The sequence below is a fragment of the Panicum virgatum genome, chromosome 5K (genome assembly GCF_016808335.1).
Source record: "Panicum virgatum strain AP13 chromosome 5K, P.virgatum_v5, whole genome shotgun sequence".
Lineage (NCBI taxonomy): Eukaryota > Viridiplantae > Streptophyta > Magnoliopsida > Poales > Poaceae > Panicum > Panicum virgatum.
In genome coordinates this window covers 13,998,888-14,015,234 of record NC_053140.1, presented here as the reverse complement: position 1 = coordinate 14,015,234, position 16,347 = coordinate 13,998,888, and the positions used below count along the sequence as shown (strand labels likewise).

Genomic DNA, 16,347 nt, shown 5'->3' with positions numbered 1-16,347 from the left:
TATACTCTACCCTACAGAATTCCTAAATTCTATTGATGCAAGCAATTTTCCTTGCCATAAGATTGTGCTAAAAAAGGGTGTTATAGTAATGCTTCTACGCAATATTAATCAAAACATGGGACTCTGTAATGGTACACGATTACTTGTTCTTGAACTTGGGCAGCGAATACTTAAGTGCATAGTGCTAACTGGTGCTAATATTGGAGACGAGGTTTTGGAACCAAGGATTGCGCTTAATACAACAGATGTAAAGTGGCCTTTTACACTGCAAAGAAGACAATTTCCGGTACGAATATGTTATGCAATGACGATAAATAAAAGTCAAGGACAAACCTTATCAAAGGTTGGCCTTTACCTAAAAAAACCTGTGTTTACCCATGGCCAACTTTATGTTGCTGTCTCAAGATGTACATCTAGAAGTGGCCTTAAAGTCCTAATCGAAAATGATGATGGCTCATGCGGCTCAGAAACTCGAAATGTGGTCTATAAAGAAGTCCTTGATGCTGCTAATGCAGCATCAGCTTAGGGCTTATGGACAATATCTTTTCGAATGTACATGCATTTGTTCTGCTCATGTGTTTTAAAATTATTAGCTATTCATTTTCTTTGATTTTTGCGATCTATATCTGTTGACCAGTCCTGCTGCTTATGATATCTTTTGACCTAAGGTGTCCCTCTTCTTAGCCTAATCAACTTTATAAGCTATGGTATATTCTTAACTTCTTTTGAAAATTGAGTTGAACTTGTACCTTTTTACTTTCCTTGCAGATGGAAGATGTGCTGATTCCAAGTCTCATGACCGGTGATTGCAATGATAGCATATGTGTACGTGCTTCTAGGTTTTGGGAATTTTATGATCTGAATGAAGAGACAAAGCTGCTGCACGCTGATCTTGTGCTAATTGATGAAGAGGTGCAGATTATATTTTCTTTATTTGTATTCCTCCAACAATGTGTTCTTTGACTTATCTAATGTAGTTGAGCAACATTTTATGATAGGGTAACAGCATACATGCGCAGATCTACCCCAATGCATTTCAGCGGTTCAAAACTTTGATAAAAGAAGGCAATGTCTACAATCTTGCTTGTTTTCGGGTCAGGAAATCAAATGACAGGTACAAACCAGTAACAAATGAAAGCATGATCACCTTATCAACATGGACTACAGTTGAAGAAGTTGTTGAAATTCCACCTGCTTTTCCTATGTTCACCTACTCCCTGACTCCAATAGAGCAACTGCCATCTCGTGTGGACTACCCAGAATACTTCACAGGTAATGTTGTATACTCTCGCTGTGTACAGTTTAGATGACCTATATCACTAACTAATATATTTATTAAAATTCAAATCAGATGTCATTGGAATAGTCACAACAATCTCGAATATCATGTCACTAAGAGCAAGAGGAAGACAAAATGATAGTTTGAAGAGGGTTGTCACCATATGCAATGAAAGGTTAGTTTCTGTAATGTGCTAATTTTCTTTTACAATGCACCAGTAACGCTTTAGGTGATATTGTGCAATGCTAATCACTTTTATACTACAACAGTAATGTTTCAGTAGATGTTGTGCTATGGGGTGAGCGCGCCTCTTCTTTCCCAGCTGAACAAATGCAAAAAGAAGGAGAAGCCCACCCACAAGTTGTCATATTTGTTGGTACCCTTGTCAAAAAATACTCATGTGTGTTTCTAACCTCAATGCATTTTAATTAAACCTATGAAATTAATACTACTAGAAATACATCCTGAGATATCCACAGTTTTGCACGACTACTGTTATCAATAGGAATTTTATATCATATACCTAAATAACAGCAGAGTTTATTGCTGTCTGTCAAAAAATGTTGTATCATGCTTTTGTTTAGCTAATATTTTGATTAAAAATATCTATGTCTTTATTCTTGCTAGATTTGCAACTTCTTTACGCCTTAGCTTACATGAAGCATGCTTCCATTACCTTATCATATCAGATATCAACCTTAAAGATTATCATAGCAGTCCATATAGTTTCTTTCTCCCTTATTGTGTTTGTAATTATCTTAATTCACAATCTCAAGTGTATATTCTGTGCTGATCTTAGATACTTTCTTAAATATCGACCAATTTGACATACATTAGATACATCTTTGTTATCTAACTTGGATAGCTTTTTTATCTTATCAGCATCTGGAGCTGTCACCTTAGCAGGCAATTCACCATGCAAGTGGTACATAAATCCAGATGTTCCTGAGGCAAGAGCTCTTCTATCCAGGTAATATATTTTTCTAATTTATCAAACTGCATATGTTGTCCACCTAATTTACTGTAGTCACCTAAATTTATTGTAAACACATCCTTTCTGCTATTCAGCATTGGAAAAACAAATCAGCCAATTAAGTGGGACCAACAAATGACACCAGCTAAAGCTACACCTGCTGTTGAACACAAAAAAGTTTCTGAAATCAAAGATCTTAACCCCTTCAAATACAAGGTAACACTTATCTTAATATTTCTGTTGATTCATTTCATCATTCATACCCAACTATAATATTCTCTATTACTGGAATTTTCTGTTTCTCTTACAGAAAATGGACTTCTTAGTTACTGTGGCAATAAAAAAGATTGACAGCTCCTGGTGGTACAACTCTTGCTACAAATGTGCGAGAACTGCTAAACCCTACGGTGACTTATACAAGTGCACCGACAGCACCTGCAATTATACTGGCAAACCAGTCCAGAGGTAAAATCATATCTGTGCCCTTTACCAACATAATTCTTTCCACATTATCCTCTACTATTATACTACCTCACATGATCTGCCACTGCCACAGGTATAAGCCTAGCATTATTGCTGGAGATGAGACGGGTGACACAAATTTTATCATGTTTGGAAGGTGGGTTCAGCGCTTGACAAAGAAAGCTGCTGATACACTTATCGCTAAGAATCCACAGGGTTTCATTCCAAATGAGATCACAAGGCTCTTAGAAAAAGTGTTCAAATTCAATGTCAGCTTTACAGAAAACACAACAAGCTCCGATAAAGTTTGCTTCCAGGTCAATGCAGTAGTTGCAGAAGTAAATGACACAAATGTTCTCACAACAGGGTCTCAATCATCATCACTTCTGATATCTCAAAGTGTTGGCAGCAGTATGCAGCGCACCCCACAGAAAAGCGCTGCCTTCACTTTAACCTCACAATCTACGGGGGGCAGCCATGCTTCAGGCACCACACCAACAAAAACTATCAACATCCCTGAGTCACAACTTACACCACAGAGTCATGGATACAATGATCAGGTCAAAAAATTTCCTTCATCTTATAGATAGGCTACAACAAATTTCTTAATATTCTGACATTTTGTGACCTTGTCTAACTACTATCTATGATTGCAGATCACTCCAACCAAGGAAACAGATATTGCTTTAGTACCAACAGAGCAAGATACAAGGTCCGTCAATGCTCTTGATATCTTTACTCAAACTGCACTTGCAACGTCAACAGATACACCACAGAAGAATGATGACACAATTTTTTCTAAGGTAAACTGTAATATTTTGCTTCATGGTCCTGCTCTATCATATTGCCTACTGCTAATCCAAGAGTTTTAGGATAGAGCTGCTAGGAGTTTAGCCATATCCAACCATATTCCATCTATGCCATATTTTGCTTCATCTTTCTACTGTATCTTATAGACTAACTATTGTTAATCCAAAGGACTCCAAGGATGGAGCTGCTAATTCAACAACAAAGATAGAAAAGACTAACACAAGGAAAATGTCTGAGTTACCAACATAGATTTTTTTTTGCATAACATGTTAAATAATTGCATGTCTAACATGTCCAATTTTTAGGTCCCGCCCCTCACCTAGCAAGAAAATTGCTAGAAAATTATTGCTTGATAAAGACAATGAAGATGAAGATGATGACTGTGTTCATGACACTCCCAAGCCTAGGTATGCTCTTGCTAAAAACTTGAAATGAAACAATTAAATCAGCTACAGATAGCTACACACGGTTGTGTCCAATTTATCCATTTGCTACATCACGGTATTATAATTTCTTATCAACAAAAGAATCTTTCTGCACCTAGCCTTGCAAAAACCTTTTTTATTTAGGTGCTCTTACCATGTTTCCATGTTCTCCGACTTATACAGTACATATCACCCATGCTATTTTCTTCATTGCTCTTTGGATATCATACTAGCTCTTTTCCTCACATATGATATTTGCTATTTTCTTCATGCCTTATAAAAATTCCCGTTACATCTGTGTAAGGTAGCTACTTGTCACTATAAACAACTTCAATTGTTGCTTCATCTCATCTTCAGCTATTTCGTAACTGATGACTGTTCTCGATAACTGCATTTACAGTTCCAGCACCGATGCTTAGAAGGAAGACGCAGATCAGCTTATTTTGTGTTCTCACAGCTGCAGCCATGCCTAGGCCTACATCCGCTGAATTGCTACTACATGCAATATATTCAGCTCTTTTATAACCTAATGCGCAACATTAATTAACTCTCTTTTGGATATTTTAATGGCTGCAAACTATGTTATTTCCTCTTTAATTATTAGCGCTCACTTTTGCTTGGATTAGCATTCTAAACTACCTACTAAAATGTTTGGTAGGTGCTAATGCTGATCCTCAATTGTATGTAATATATATGGCTTGACAGAAACTATCGGCTGCACATGCCATTTAACCAATAGTACTGTCACCACTGTTAACGTATTTATTTGCGTGAGACACCCGCTATGTATTGCCTGTCGTTCAAAGCGTTGATGTGCTAGACTCCTAATTTTCGAATAGCTAGGTCACAATGTGTATGCCAGTGTGGTTGCTACTATATTTTGTTGCTGTATTTCTATATTTTCATTTGGAATTTTATGTGGTGCTTACTCTATATATAGAGATCTATTTTATTTGGAATCAAGAAACTGATGATAGAGCGCGCATAGCGCGCATAATGTTCTAGTGGGCATGAAAATTCGATTCTATCCAAATTTCATCCACGTGCGCCCACACCGTCGGCCAGTCTCATGCTGACACGTGTATCCCAATTGCCACGTGTTTCGCCCGCTACGTATGGTGGAGAAGAGTGGATTGGGGCCTTTGCCCGAGCTGATAAAAAAATGTTAACATCCGTGCCTAAAAAAACTGTTATCATCCACCTGTCCTGCACGGCACTAGTCAAGAGTGTATGGTCTTTATAGACTATATAAAAAAAATATATTTGGTCCTATCAGATGGAACCATAGCTCTCGCTGAGTCACTGTACTTGGCTTAATACAGTAGGCGGTTAGCAATTTTCTTAGCTTACGGTATTTATAGCGAGGAACGCCAGTTTTCTGGGCCGCACGACGTTTCGGCCTTGCCCAGCGCACTGTCTCTGGCTCCTCATCGGCCCAAACAAGCTTGCAATTCCTCCCTCTCTCACCAACAGGCCTGGTGGCTAAAAAGGCCGTTGATTTTGGCGTGTAACTCAACACATCTTTTTTTTATGATTACAACCTTGCTGACATTTCATTCATATGTAACCGTAAATTACACGTAGTACCTATCCAACACTCCATCGCAATATTGAAAATAACTATTGCAAAATTTAGAAATACTTGCAACATCAGAAAATGAATATAAAAACGACTCTGTGGTCCGATCCTACGATAGAAAATTCCCATCACAACATGACACAATATTTCGTGCAACATGCAATAAGAACGACAATATGAAAACATAGAATAACATCAACACTTACCTTTGCAATACTTAAAGATTACATTTATGATATTTTTAAACTACTATTGCAACATTCAAAAAATATTTTTTTAAAAAAAACTAATAGAACAAATAGAATTGGTTGATTATATTTAAAATGTGCAACATAGTAAATCAACTATTGAAACATCTAGAATAGATTTATGCAACATGTTGAAAATGTTGTTGCAACATCACCTCACACCTCAATCGTATTGAAAATGACCGTTGCAACATCAAATATCCACCCATAGAACAACCTTAAAGGTTAAAACAACTATTGCAAGACCAATAATCAATTAAAATGAATTGCGACATTAGTAATCAACTCTTGCTGGAACATCATGGTATGTCTAGCAATAAAAAAACTCACATGAGAAGTCCACGACAACATCTAATTATTGAGGTTGGAGTGCTTTACCCGCTGCAAGATCAGCTCATATTTCAAAAAAAAAATATTTTTAAAAACTAATAGAAAAAATAGAATTAGTCAATTATATTAAAAATGTGCAACATGGTAAATCAACTATTGAAACATCAAGAATAGATTTATGCAACATCCTAAAACAGTTGTTGCAACATCACCTCACATCTCAAACATATTGAAAACGACCACTGCAATGTCACATACCGACCCATGGAACAACCTTAAAACAACTATTGCAGCATCAATAATCAATTTAAATGCCCACTGCGACATTAGTAATCACCCTTGCTGCAACATTATGGTATGTCTATCACAACAAAAAAAACTCGTATGTGAAGTTCAGCTCAACATCTAATCATTGAGGTGGGAGTGCTGCAACATCAGCTCATACCTGTTGTAATAAAATTACGTGTAAAAATTCCTACCGCAACGTTAGTGCGCTGTGTGATAGCGTCTAATTTTTATTTTAGTATCGGATATCCTACTACTAGCTACTCCTTCCGTTCCAAATTATAAGACATCCCAAAAATCTTGGAGAGTCAAAGCAATCTAAAGTTTGACCAAGATTATAGAGAGAAATATAAAGATTTATGATATTAAATTGATGTATTATGAAAATATAACTAATAAAGAATCTAATAATACTTAGTTTATATAATAAATGTCATTATTCTATTATATAAATTTGATCAAACATAAAAAACTTTGACTTTCCAATATTATTGGAATGTCTTATAATTTGGAACGGAGGGGTAGCATTTAAGAGAGTAAAGCAGATCGAGCACCCTAAATAAAAACACCGCTCATTTGCTACGGAGCCGTACCGCTTATATTTCAAATCACTCCTCAAGCAGCATGCAGACATGCAGTATCATCAGTCAGCTACTCCTCGTGGAAGAACCGCGTGTGTGCAGGGTTGGGGCTGTTGTCTTCGTTGGGCCGGCACACGGAGATGCGGGCCCTGCACGACGCCTTCCTCAGCCCCGACACTAGTGGCGGAGGTAGGATGGAGGACAAGAGGGCTGAATTAATAGAGTTGTTAATTTGCATGAAGATTTAATGGTGATTTAAGAATTTTGCTACAGTATTTTAAGTGTGATTAGTTGTTTTACGGGGCTGGAGCCCCCAGCCCCCTTAGATCTGCCGCTGCCGACACCCGCTTCCGCATAGCCTCCAGCTCCTCGTCTCCCGGAGCTCCCTCTCCTTCCGCCGTGACCAGCACCAGCTGGGAGGGAGCCCTCGTCAGCAAGAACCTGAGCAGCCGCAGCTCGTGCCTGCCCCTGTCCCTCTCAAATTCACCACCTTGATCAGGGTCAGCTGGTCAAAGACGACGCCGGCCGCCGCCGCCGCCGAGCTGCGTGGGCCACCGTAATGCACGTCCGCCAGGGAGCTGCGGGCATAATGACAATTCAGCAGCTGGTAGTTAAGCAGCAGCTCCAGATTTGGGCAAGAGATCGATCTAGATCGAGGGCTTTATTACCTTAAACGAACAAAGAGGCGTCTGAGCACCGGAAGCGAGGTGACCGCGAAGAAACTGAACAGATGGTCGACTTCTTGATAATAGGAGCTCATCATCAGCTGCAGCTCTTCTAGGTTCGGCGTGTCTATGTGTTCTGCCTCGCCGTCGACGTATGCAACATGAAGAAGCTGATCGACAAGAGTCGTACGTATTTAGTCTGTTACTGAATTTGTTAATGCTAACAATGCACGCAAAAAAAAAGAAGTATGATGGTTGATGTTGCAATTTCAGGTACCAGCAAGCCGACGGAGCAAGTCGTCAAGATCCGGGCATTCGCGACGGCGTTGTACAAGGAGGGGTAGGCCGAGCCGGCGCCGACGTCGAATTCACAGCCGAGGTGCGACAGGTACGCGTCCCGCAGGGCCGGCGTGGCGGCGGCGCCAGCGTAGAAGGCAACGGGGCCGTCGTACCAGCCGTCGTCGTCGGCCTCTTTGACGTAGGCGCGGCCATAGAAGGTGAGCGACTCGAGCGCGGGCGCGGCGACCCGGAGCTCGCGCACGGCCCGGCAGCCCGCGAGCTCCAGGACGCGCAGCCTCTCGCTGGCGACGCTCACCGAGGTGAGGCGGTGGCAGCAGCTGAGGGTGAGGGACTCGAGCGCCGGGCAGCCGGCGAGCACGCCCCGGACGGCCTCGTCGGTGACGTCGGCGTGGCTGAGCGAGAGCGAGAGGAGGCCGGCGAGCCCCGCCGCGGGGAGCGGCACTGCGCGGAGGCTGAAGCAGCCGAGCGCGAGCCGCTCCAGCGAGTACACGTCGCCGGGGAGCTCGAGGAGCGCCGCGGTTCGGCGATCGGCGAGCGCGGCCACGTCCTCATCACCTTCCTGCGGCGGCGGCGGCGCCAGGTCCACCTCCACCTCCCTGGCGCTGCTCGCCACGGCGGCCGCGACCAACCCGACGGCGTCCCGCCCGAACGCGCCGCCGCCGCCGCCCACCAGCCCCGACGGGGCCGGCGGCGCCAGCGCAACGCGGAACGCGTGGAGGGGTGCGCCGTGCTCGGCGTGGAGGCGGAGGCAGCGGCCCACCGTGGCGGCAGCCCGCGCCGGCAGCTGGCCGCGGGCGAAGTCCCGGTCGGTGAGGTCGAGCACCGGGGAGGCGGCGAGCGCGCGGAGCCACCGGTGCGCCCACCGCCGGGAGAGCGCGCTGGTGCGGGCGGCGTGCCTGAGCGGGAGGGCGCGGAGGATGGCGTGGAGGAGGTCGTCGGGGAGGCTGCTCAGCCGGTCCTTCTCCTCCTCCGTGGCCCCGGCGTTGCTCCGGCGCCGGCGCCGGCGGTGCGAGTGCGAGTGCGATTCCATGTCACGCTGAGTGCGGGGTGAGCTCGGTTGGAGAACGCGCGGAATGTGTTGTGTGCTTGGGCATTTGGCGAGGCTTATATACGCCTGGCCCGCAGCCCTGTATGGTAGCTTCCACGGCAAGATTGGACACGACGAGTGCGCGCGAGTGGAATGGACACAAGTGAGTGGCGGCATGTTGGGCTGCTGACTTGTTGGCAGCTCCTGCTTGCAAGAGGAGGCGTCGTGCAAAGGCATTCTTTGCCATATTCAACCACTTCACCATCCTCCGTTCCAAAGTATAATGGCAATTTTTGATGCTGGACATCACGAGAATGCTTATTTGGCTGGAACACACCGCCAACCGGAATTTTGCTGAGTACCACTACAATTTTGCGTTTGTTTGCCAGGGGACACCACATCGATTAGAATAAGCGTTTCCAGAGATCGGATGAGAGAAACTTTCAAAAATGACTGCTGATGCACCTGGACCGCAGTTGGTCGAGCCATCGCGCGGCGACGGCCGAGGCTCTGGACAAGGCGGTCGGCGCTCTGGACGAGGAAGAGGACAACGCAGGCGTCGGCGAGGAGCTGGAGCGGCGGGGCGACGTAGGCGGCGCGGAAGCGCACCCACGCCGCGTGGAGAGCTGCGAAGGACATGGCGGCGGGAGCGGCGAGGCGCCGGCCGTTGGCGTGGGCGGCGAGCTCGACGGCGAGGAGGAACACGGACAGCAGGAGGAACGCCCGGATGAAGGCGTAGAACCGGCAGGAATGCCGCGGTGGCGCGGGCGCGGTAGCGGGCGCCTCGTCCTCGTCCTCGTCCTCGCCGTCGGCGTCGGCGTCCGTGCGGCCGGCCGCGACGCGGCGGCGCGCGGCACCCCCGAGAGCGACGGCCGCGGAGGCGAGCCCCGCGAGGCAGCCGGCGGCGCGGTGCACCTTGAGGAGCAGCACCCAGGTGATCTGCTTCGCGTTCTTGCCCCTCCACCGGCGCCTCCGCCCGCCGAGGAAGAAGCCGGCGCTGTGGTCGTCGCCGTCAATCTCGGAGACGGACCAGTTGGGGTTGTCCATCTTGACGACGACTGGCGTGCCGCCGCGGTAGGCGTCGCCGGCGGCGAGGACGGCCCGGCCGCCCCAGAAGCCGCTCCACGGCGCCATCGAGGGCCATGGCGCTACGACGGTGTGGGGAGCGGGATGAGAGCCGGCGAAGGGGGGAGACCGACCCGCACGAGTGCGTATCCTAGGGAGGCGGTAGTGTACCATACGCCGCTGCCCTTTGCTCAACACAAGCTCAGCCCCCTTCACTCCGCTCGCCGCTCCAACACGCGGTGGCCTCGTCAGAGCAGAGATCTGGGCAGCTTCACGCGTCGTCCCCCATGGCCGAGCGGATCTAGACCTGCACGCCCTGGTGGCATTGTTTGTCGAAGTCGACTTTGAGCTCAAGGCGCGCTTGTCGGCGGCGTTGTTGCAGCAGCCAGCGCGGGGAAAGAGGAGTGGATGGGGAGCTCGATCCACGCCGGGGAGCTCGATCCCCCTCGCCCCGGGGAGCTCAATCCGCGCGACGCCTCGCCTCGGGGAGCTCGTTCCATGCCGGGGAGCTTGATCCATGTAATCCTCGTAAGAGGTGTGAGACCAAGCTCAGATACAAATTGTAAGGATCACCGGGGCGTCCGACCCTAGAGGGGGAGGGGTGAATAGGGTCGTTAATTCGCTTTCTAACCTAGGGCTCAATCTACTTGCATAAGATAAACCTAACACGTTCTACACATGCTAGTTATGACTAAAGTTTATCTATGCTACTCTCTACTTACCCCAAAACACTTGCAACCTATAGCCAATCCTAATCAAACTAACTAGGAAAGTAAAGACACGCAAGATAGAGTAAGTGCAGAAACATAATGCGGTAAGTAAAGAGGTAAGTGCAAGAGGGATGCAAACTCCCGAGTAGACACGGTCATATAACGTGGTTTGGCTCAAATGCCTACGTCCACGGAACACCGAGGCTCTTCCGATCACCGTCTTGCACTAGGCCACCAAGGCACACCGGCAAGCAAAGGCAAGTGCCCACAAGACATCGAGTCTCGTGCACCGCCACCGTCTCTCTCGGTCACCCGGCCGAAATCCACTACGGAGCTTCTCCACCAAGGAGGGGGTCTCCTCTTCCCCCCGTACAAAATGTCGGCACCGCTCCACACCAAGTCGGAGGGTCGTCGATGGGAATGGTTTGCTTGCCTCGACAAGACTTCTCTTAAGCTAGCTCTCTCAAGAAGTAAGCCTATACAAGTGCACAAAGAACTCTCTCAAATCTTCTCATAAGCTAGATATGACACTAAGCACTTCTATGATGGTTGGTGATGGATCTTTGCTTGGACAGCACTTTCTTCAGCTCTTGAGGCTTCCAACCATATGTGACAACCGGCCATGGGGGTATATATAGGCAGCACAAGCAAATATAGCTGTTGGAAAAAAACTGCCTGAAAAGTACCTAACGCCGGTTAATCCGGCGCTCCTCCAATAGCCATCGTCGGTTCAACCGGTGATACTAAACTGCCCGCCTCAAAAACTAGTCGTTACGTGTTCGGGCCATCAACCGATGCTGCGTTGGTTTAACCGGTGAGTGTAGTTGTCTTGTGAACTCTGAAAAACCAACTCTATGGACAACTACACCGACATAATTGACCGGTGCATCATCGGTTCAACCGATGTATGCATTTTCCTTGGTCTTCTTCTGCCGTTGCACCGACGTACTCAATATCTTCATCGTTGGTTCAACCGGTGAGTGTATTTCCAGTTTCCAGCCTTCTGGACAACTGCACCGACGTATATCTTTTGCCTTCATCGGTTTAACCGATGTATAGGAATGTTCTTCTTTTCTTTTGATGGCTTTAAGTGTTGAGTCTTCGTCAGTTTCTTCAACTTGTTTTCTTCATGTTTTCATCCCTTGGACCTAAAGTGTTGTATATAATCAACTAGAACACACACATTAGTCCAAGTGTTGGGTTGTCATCAAATCACCAAAACACATATGAGGAAATATGGCAACCATGGCATGAGGGGCCATTTTCCTTACAGTTGTTTGACAACTTTTGTTGTGCAGTTTTATTTATGCTAGATAAATACTTTTGTTGCTTGTTAAATGCATAATTGGAGTTAGGAGCATGAGAAAAATATAGAACTAGTTGGGTTAGCTTTGTTTTGACACGTAGTACTTAGAAAAAAATATTAACCAACTATTTGAATAATGCTTCTGTGATGTATTAATTTAATCATGAGTAATGTTTGTTTTATCTTGTTTAATTAATATCTGCAGTTTTGGATGTTCAAAAATTATATAATTTATGCAGTAGCTTACTCTTTGCATGTTTAGTTCCCTGTAAAAATTTCATGTCCAGAAACTGTGTGCATGTTTGTAAATCTATTTTTGTTCAGTTTGTCTTGTTAAGGATAAATTAAATATTTTCTGTTGTAAATAAATGTTGGTAAATTTTTGTTGCATGCTTTATCGATACCTTAACTTGCTGGTAAAGTTTTGCTACTAGGTTATGGCTACATGTCTAGTTTTTGCATTTGTTTAGCTACTAGCTATAGCTTTTCCTTTTATGTTTGACGCTAAATAGTTCTTTTCTGCTTGGTTAATTTCAGCAATTTATGTTGATCATATGTAAATCATGTTAACCCTGTTAGACCAGAATGTGGTTTGTTTTTATGTACCTTGCTTATACTTGCTTGCTTGTTAATAAAGTTCTAGTCTAACCCTTCCTGCTTTGCACTGTGGTTTAGCTCTTCTAAAATAAGTTTAAGTAATGCTTTTTGGGAAGTGAAACACTTTATTTATATAGCCTGCTAGTTGTGTACCGTGCTCGATGTGTTTTGCTATCTTTTTCTAGTACGCTTATGTAATGTTTAATTAACCTTCTGTCAATGCCCATGCTTTAGTGCCCTTGTGCTTGTCTGCTTGCCTTTTTACTGCATCATCCAGGCATTCATGCATCATCTTTATTGCATCTCATTTAGATACGCTAGATGTACAACGCGTGGACATGGAGCACGGGCTGACGGAACCGAACCACAAGACGGTGTTTGGTGGACGTATCCTGAAGAGAGAAGGGCCAACTGGAGCAACCGAAGACCCGGCTCAAGGTCGGAAGGGCCCAAGGCCTTGTTAGCACTAACACTGACTTAGTGTTATCCAGGCAAGCCCCGCAGCATAACCCTTATTTTCAGTATTCAATATTTATTTAAATATTTGTGCATTTACATTTCTAGGAGTTGTATGAAACCCTAGTATGCATGTTTCTCCTTAGGTACCTACGAGTCTCCACTAGTATACATGTATCGTTAGAAATGCTTGCTAAGTAGGAATTCGGTAGAAGTCGAGTGATTCCTGTCACTCGCGAGATATAGGATCTGGATACTTATGGCAAAGTGGCTTTAAAATGGTTAATGAGGAAAAAGAAAGGAAATTGAGACCGGGCGGAGATGAATTGGTTGCGGTTATGTAATGGATGAAAGTAAGCCTCCGCCTGTGTCGATTGAGGACCGTACCGTTGTTGGGCATGATGACCGAGGATTGAACAGTACTAACCACATGCTGGAAGTAGGAGGTAGTCGAAACTGGTAAGTTGTGTACCGATTTACAACGATCCTTTGAATTCCGACCTGCTACGCTGGGCGTGGGAGATGGCGGGTGTTGGATAGGATGCCGCCTTCGGGTTCTCTAGGACTTCACCGCGAGGGGCCCTTCACCTCAGTTTTAGCAAGCGTGATTTAAATGTTGTGGTAATGATGGAAACAGTTGACATATGTAGTCTAGGGTGGCTTGCATGTGTCGTGTGAGTTAGGTCCACCTTGCAAGGTTAAATCAGATCGATTCGCCGTGACTCGCGGATATGAGAGCCTTGGTCACTGCGTCACATCGTAGTAAAAAAGTGGAATGAGAATGGAAAGATGAGGATATGATGTATATTTCTGTTGATATTGAAAAATTAATGCGATACAACATGCTTGCTCTAGATGTTTATGCAAATCTAGTTGGTATTTGTTACACTAAAACTGAGCTAAAAGATGGAAAGTAAGGATCCACTTTTAGCAGCTTTTCAGCAAATGAACTCCAGAGCCAAAGGCCTTGCATGTCTAGGAGTCGGCTAAGTATATATCACTAGTCTGGTAAGTCTTGCTAAGTATTAGTATACTCAAGGTTTGTTGTTACCCTGTTTTCAGGTAGCTGCGGCTAGTTGGAGTTAACTAGGATTCACGTCGGTGGACTCGATGTGACGTCCTCCAGTCTTCGTAATTCGTGTTGTTTTTAAACTATAATTCTATTTAAATTCTATTGCAGTTTAAACTCTGAGTCTTTTATTCAAAATTATTTGTAAAACTCTGCATTGTAGCTTTAATTTGAGAAATTTTGGGTCTGCTTGTGATCATCTGTACTCGTCTTCGTGCGAGACTTCCAGTGTTTTTCGATTCTTGATCACTGTAATTTATCGGACTTGGCCCGACAGACTGCCGGATTACATCGTTTTAAGTGCGTGGTAATTTGATTAACTATTAAAATGATAGTTAGCGCACTTAAATCGGTTTAATTTGGGCGGTTCTGTTACAGCTGGTATCAAAGCCAAAACGCACTTGGGATGATTACTTGCATGCTTAATTAAGTTTAAAACTAACTTTTAGTTTGCAAAATTGTCGGTTTTAAAAATTTGACGCTAGTTGCGCTAAGGAATAAGATAGATAGCTCGTATGCCCTATCTAAGTTATATTAGTCATGGTGGCATCTATGTACCTATTTTATTCCAGCACTTCCAGCACTTTACTTTCTGTTAAAACTTAAATTCTTGCACAACCGATATTTAATATTCTGTAACAACGCACCTACGCTAAGGTAAGCAAGGTCGTAAGCGTTCTTGGTAATCCCTTAGGATAGCCCACGTGTTTCATACGTGCGCGGGCCCCCGTATGATGAGCATACGAGGAGGTGATAAGGCTCAATTCAAATGTGTCTGTCGCTATCTGCCGCCTGATATGGAGCGCGGACTTCCTACCGTGTGATTGCAACCATGGCCATCTTGTAAGGCAATATTGCGAGATGTGGATCTGTCATGCGATTGTCCATGACCGTATACCTAGGGACACGTTTACCCTTGGGTGTCTCGTAAGGCGATTTGTACGGGAAGTGAATACATCGTGATGATGTATGAAGCACTATCCATTTAGCGTCAAACGTTTAGGTGCCATCTCTATAGTGGATGGTAATGTATGTGTGAATATGTGGGAAACTGCATATGCGCTACCCGTGTGGCGTAGGACACATGGGGGCCGTTCGTGTGTGCTGGCACGAAGGGTCCAGACGTGGATATATATTGTGTTCTCTACAGATACACTAACCACATTACGTAAGTTATGAATGTAAGAACGACTAGTGAATATAGGGAGAGTACGTATTGTGCCACCGGTTGTCCCCGTATACCATGTTAATGGTTATTGTTTGGGTGAGGAACGAATAGAAAGTGCATGCATTATGGCATATCTTGGGTTGGTTTGATCGCCTTGCTTGGTATGTTGTTTTACTAAAATGTGTTGGTTTTACCTAAATGTCTATTTAGTTTTTGTGTTGTAGTAGTGGAACCAACGTAATTTACTAGCCTAATCTTAGGTTGAGAAGATCGTTTGCAAGTCAGTGGCTTGAGTCATGTGCGAACCTTACTGTTAATCTTACCTTGCCTTTCAAATCAAACCCTTGCTGAATGCCTTAAATTTGTTCCAGCAAAGCTTTGTGCTTTTTCTTTAATGGCTAAACCTTGATATTTGTTAGCAAACCCTTCAATCCATCGTCAGTGAGCATTCTATCCTCTCTTGATGTTGTACCTTATATTGCTAGCTATTATGATTCCAACATCTTAAAACTTGCACCTTCATTCTTGCTCAGATAATCAGGGATAAATTAAAAAGGTTTATGGCAATAATAAATTATATACAATCATCATTGCAACAACGCGCATCACATCATTTCATGTCATCACTCAAAGCATAGTGTCGCATCATCATCAGGAAAATGTGGGCTAACTAACGGGTGTGCTCCGAGTAGAACTTCGAGTTGCCTTTGGTTCCTTTAACCTATCTTGTCGCTGCTGGCACTATTGGGTTGCTACTCTTGATTTTTTTTCTTGTGGTGGTGTTTAGTTGCATGACCATGATGCCGCGACGGAACATAGGGCCTCATGTGCGCTGCAACCACATGATTGAGCCACTAGGAGCACGCTGGTACCTAGGTACGTGTGACGTAACCCACTGCAATCCCCTTTTATGTACTCTTACTAGTGTACTAACTTTTGAGCCTTACTTAAGGGTATAGAGCTAACAAGGTGTTAAGTCTCGAGAAAACGGTTACGAGGTGTGTATCATGTG

General features: G+C 44.6%; 2 protein-coding genes across 2 annotated transcripts; one reads left to right on the top strand and one right to left on the bottom strand.

Annotated features, from left to right (window-relative positions):
* Nucleotides 1-226: 226 nt before the first annotated feature.
* On the top strand, nucleotides 227-3,773 carry LOC120709709 (replication protein A 70 kDa DNA-binding subunit C-like). Its single transcript, XM_039995377.1, has 10 exons — nucleotides 227-912; nucleotides 999-1,272; nucleotides 1,352-1,454; nucleotides 1,549-1,679; nucleotides 2,162-2,249; nucleotides 2,348-2,468; nucleotides 2,563-2,717; nucleotides 2,809-3,274; nucleotides 3,371-3,517; nucleotides 3,693-3,773. Exons 1-10 carry the CDS (start codon nucleotides 769-771, stop codon nucleotides 3,771-3,773), a joined length of 1,710 nt encoding a protein of 569 aa, XP_039851311.1. The 5' UTR covers nucleotides 227-768.
* Nucleotides 3,774-5,943: 2,170 nt separating this feature from the next.
* On the bottom strand, nucleotides 5,944-8,976 carry LOC120706515. The gene is made up of 3 exons (XM_039991191.1): nucleotides 7,915-8,976; nucleotides 7,641-7,807; nucleotides 5,944-7,550 (listed from the first exon to the last, which is right to left on the bottom strand). The coding sequence occupies exons 1-3, from the start codon at nucleotides 8,965-8,967 to the stop codon at nucleotides 7,403-7,405; spliced, it is 1,368 nt and encodes a 455-aa protein (XP_039847125.1). The 5' UTR covers nucleotides 8,968-8,976; the 3' UTR covers nucleotides 5,944-7,402.
* Between the last annotated feature and the right edge of the window lie 7,371 nt (nucleotides 8,977-16,347).

Bases quoted from the DNA above. Each gene is read 5' to 3' on its own strand.
- LOC120706515 (XM_039991191.1), bottom strand. From the start codon at position 8,967: ATGGAATCGCACTCGCACTCGCACCGCCGGCGCCGGCGCCGGAGCAAC. The intron at 7,808-7,914 runs GTACCTGAAATT...CTTGTCGATCAG, and splicing joins CTTGCTCCGTCGGCTTGCTG to CTTCTTCATGTTGCATACGT. The intron at 7,551-7,640 runs GTAATAAAGCCC...TTATGCCCGCAG, and splicing joins CGCCTCTTTGTTCGTTTAAG to CTCCCTGGCGGACGTGCATT.
- LOC120709709 (XM_039995377.1), top strand. From the start codon at position 769: ATGGAAGATGTGCTGATTCCAAGTCTCATGACCGGTGATTGCAATGAT. The intron at 913-998 runs GTGCAGATTATA...ATTTTATGATAG, and splicing joins TTGTGCTAATTGATGAAGAG to GGTAACAGCATACATGCGCA. The intron at 2,250-2,347 runs GTAATATATTTT...TCTGCTATTCAG, and splicing joins GCAAGAGCTCTTCTATCCAG to CATTGGAAAAACAAATCAGC.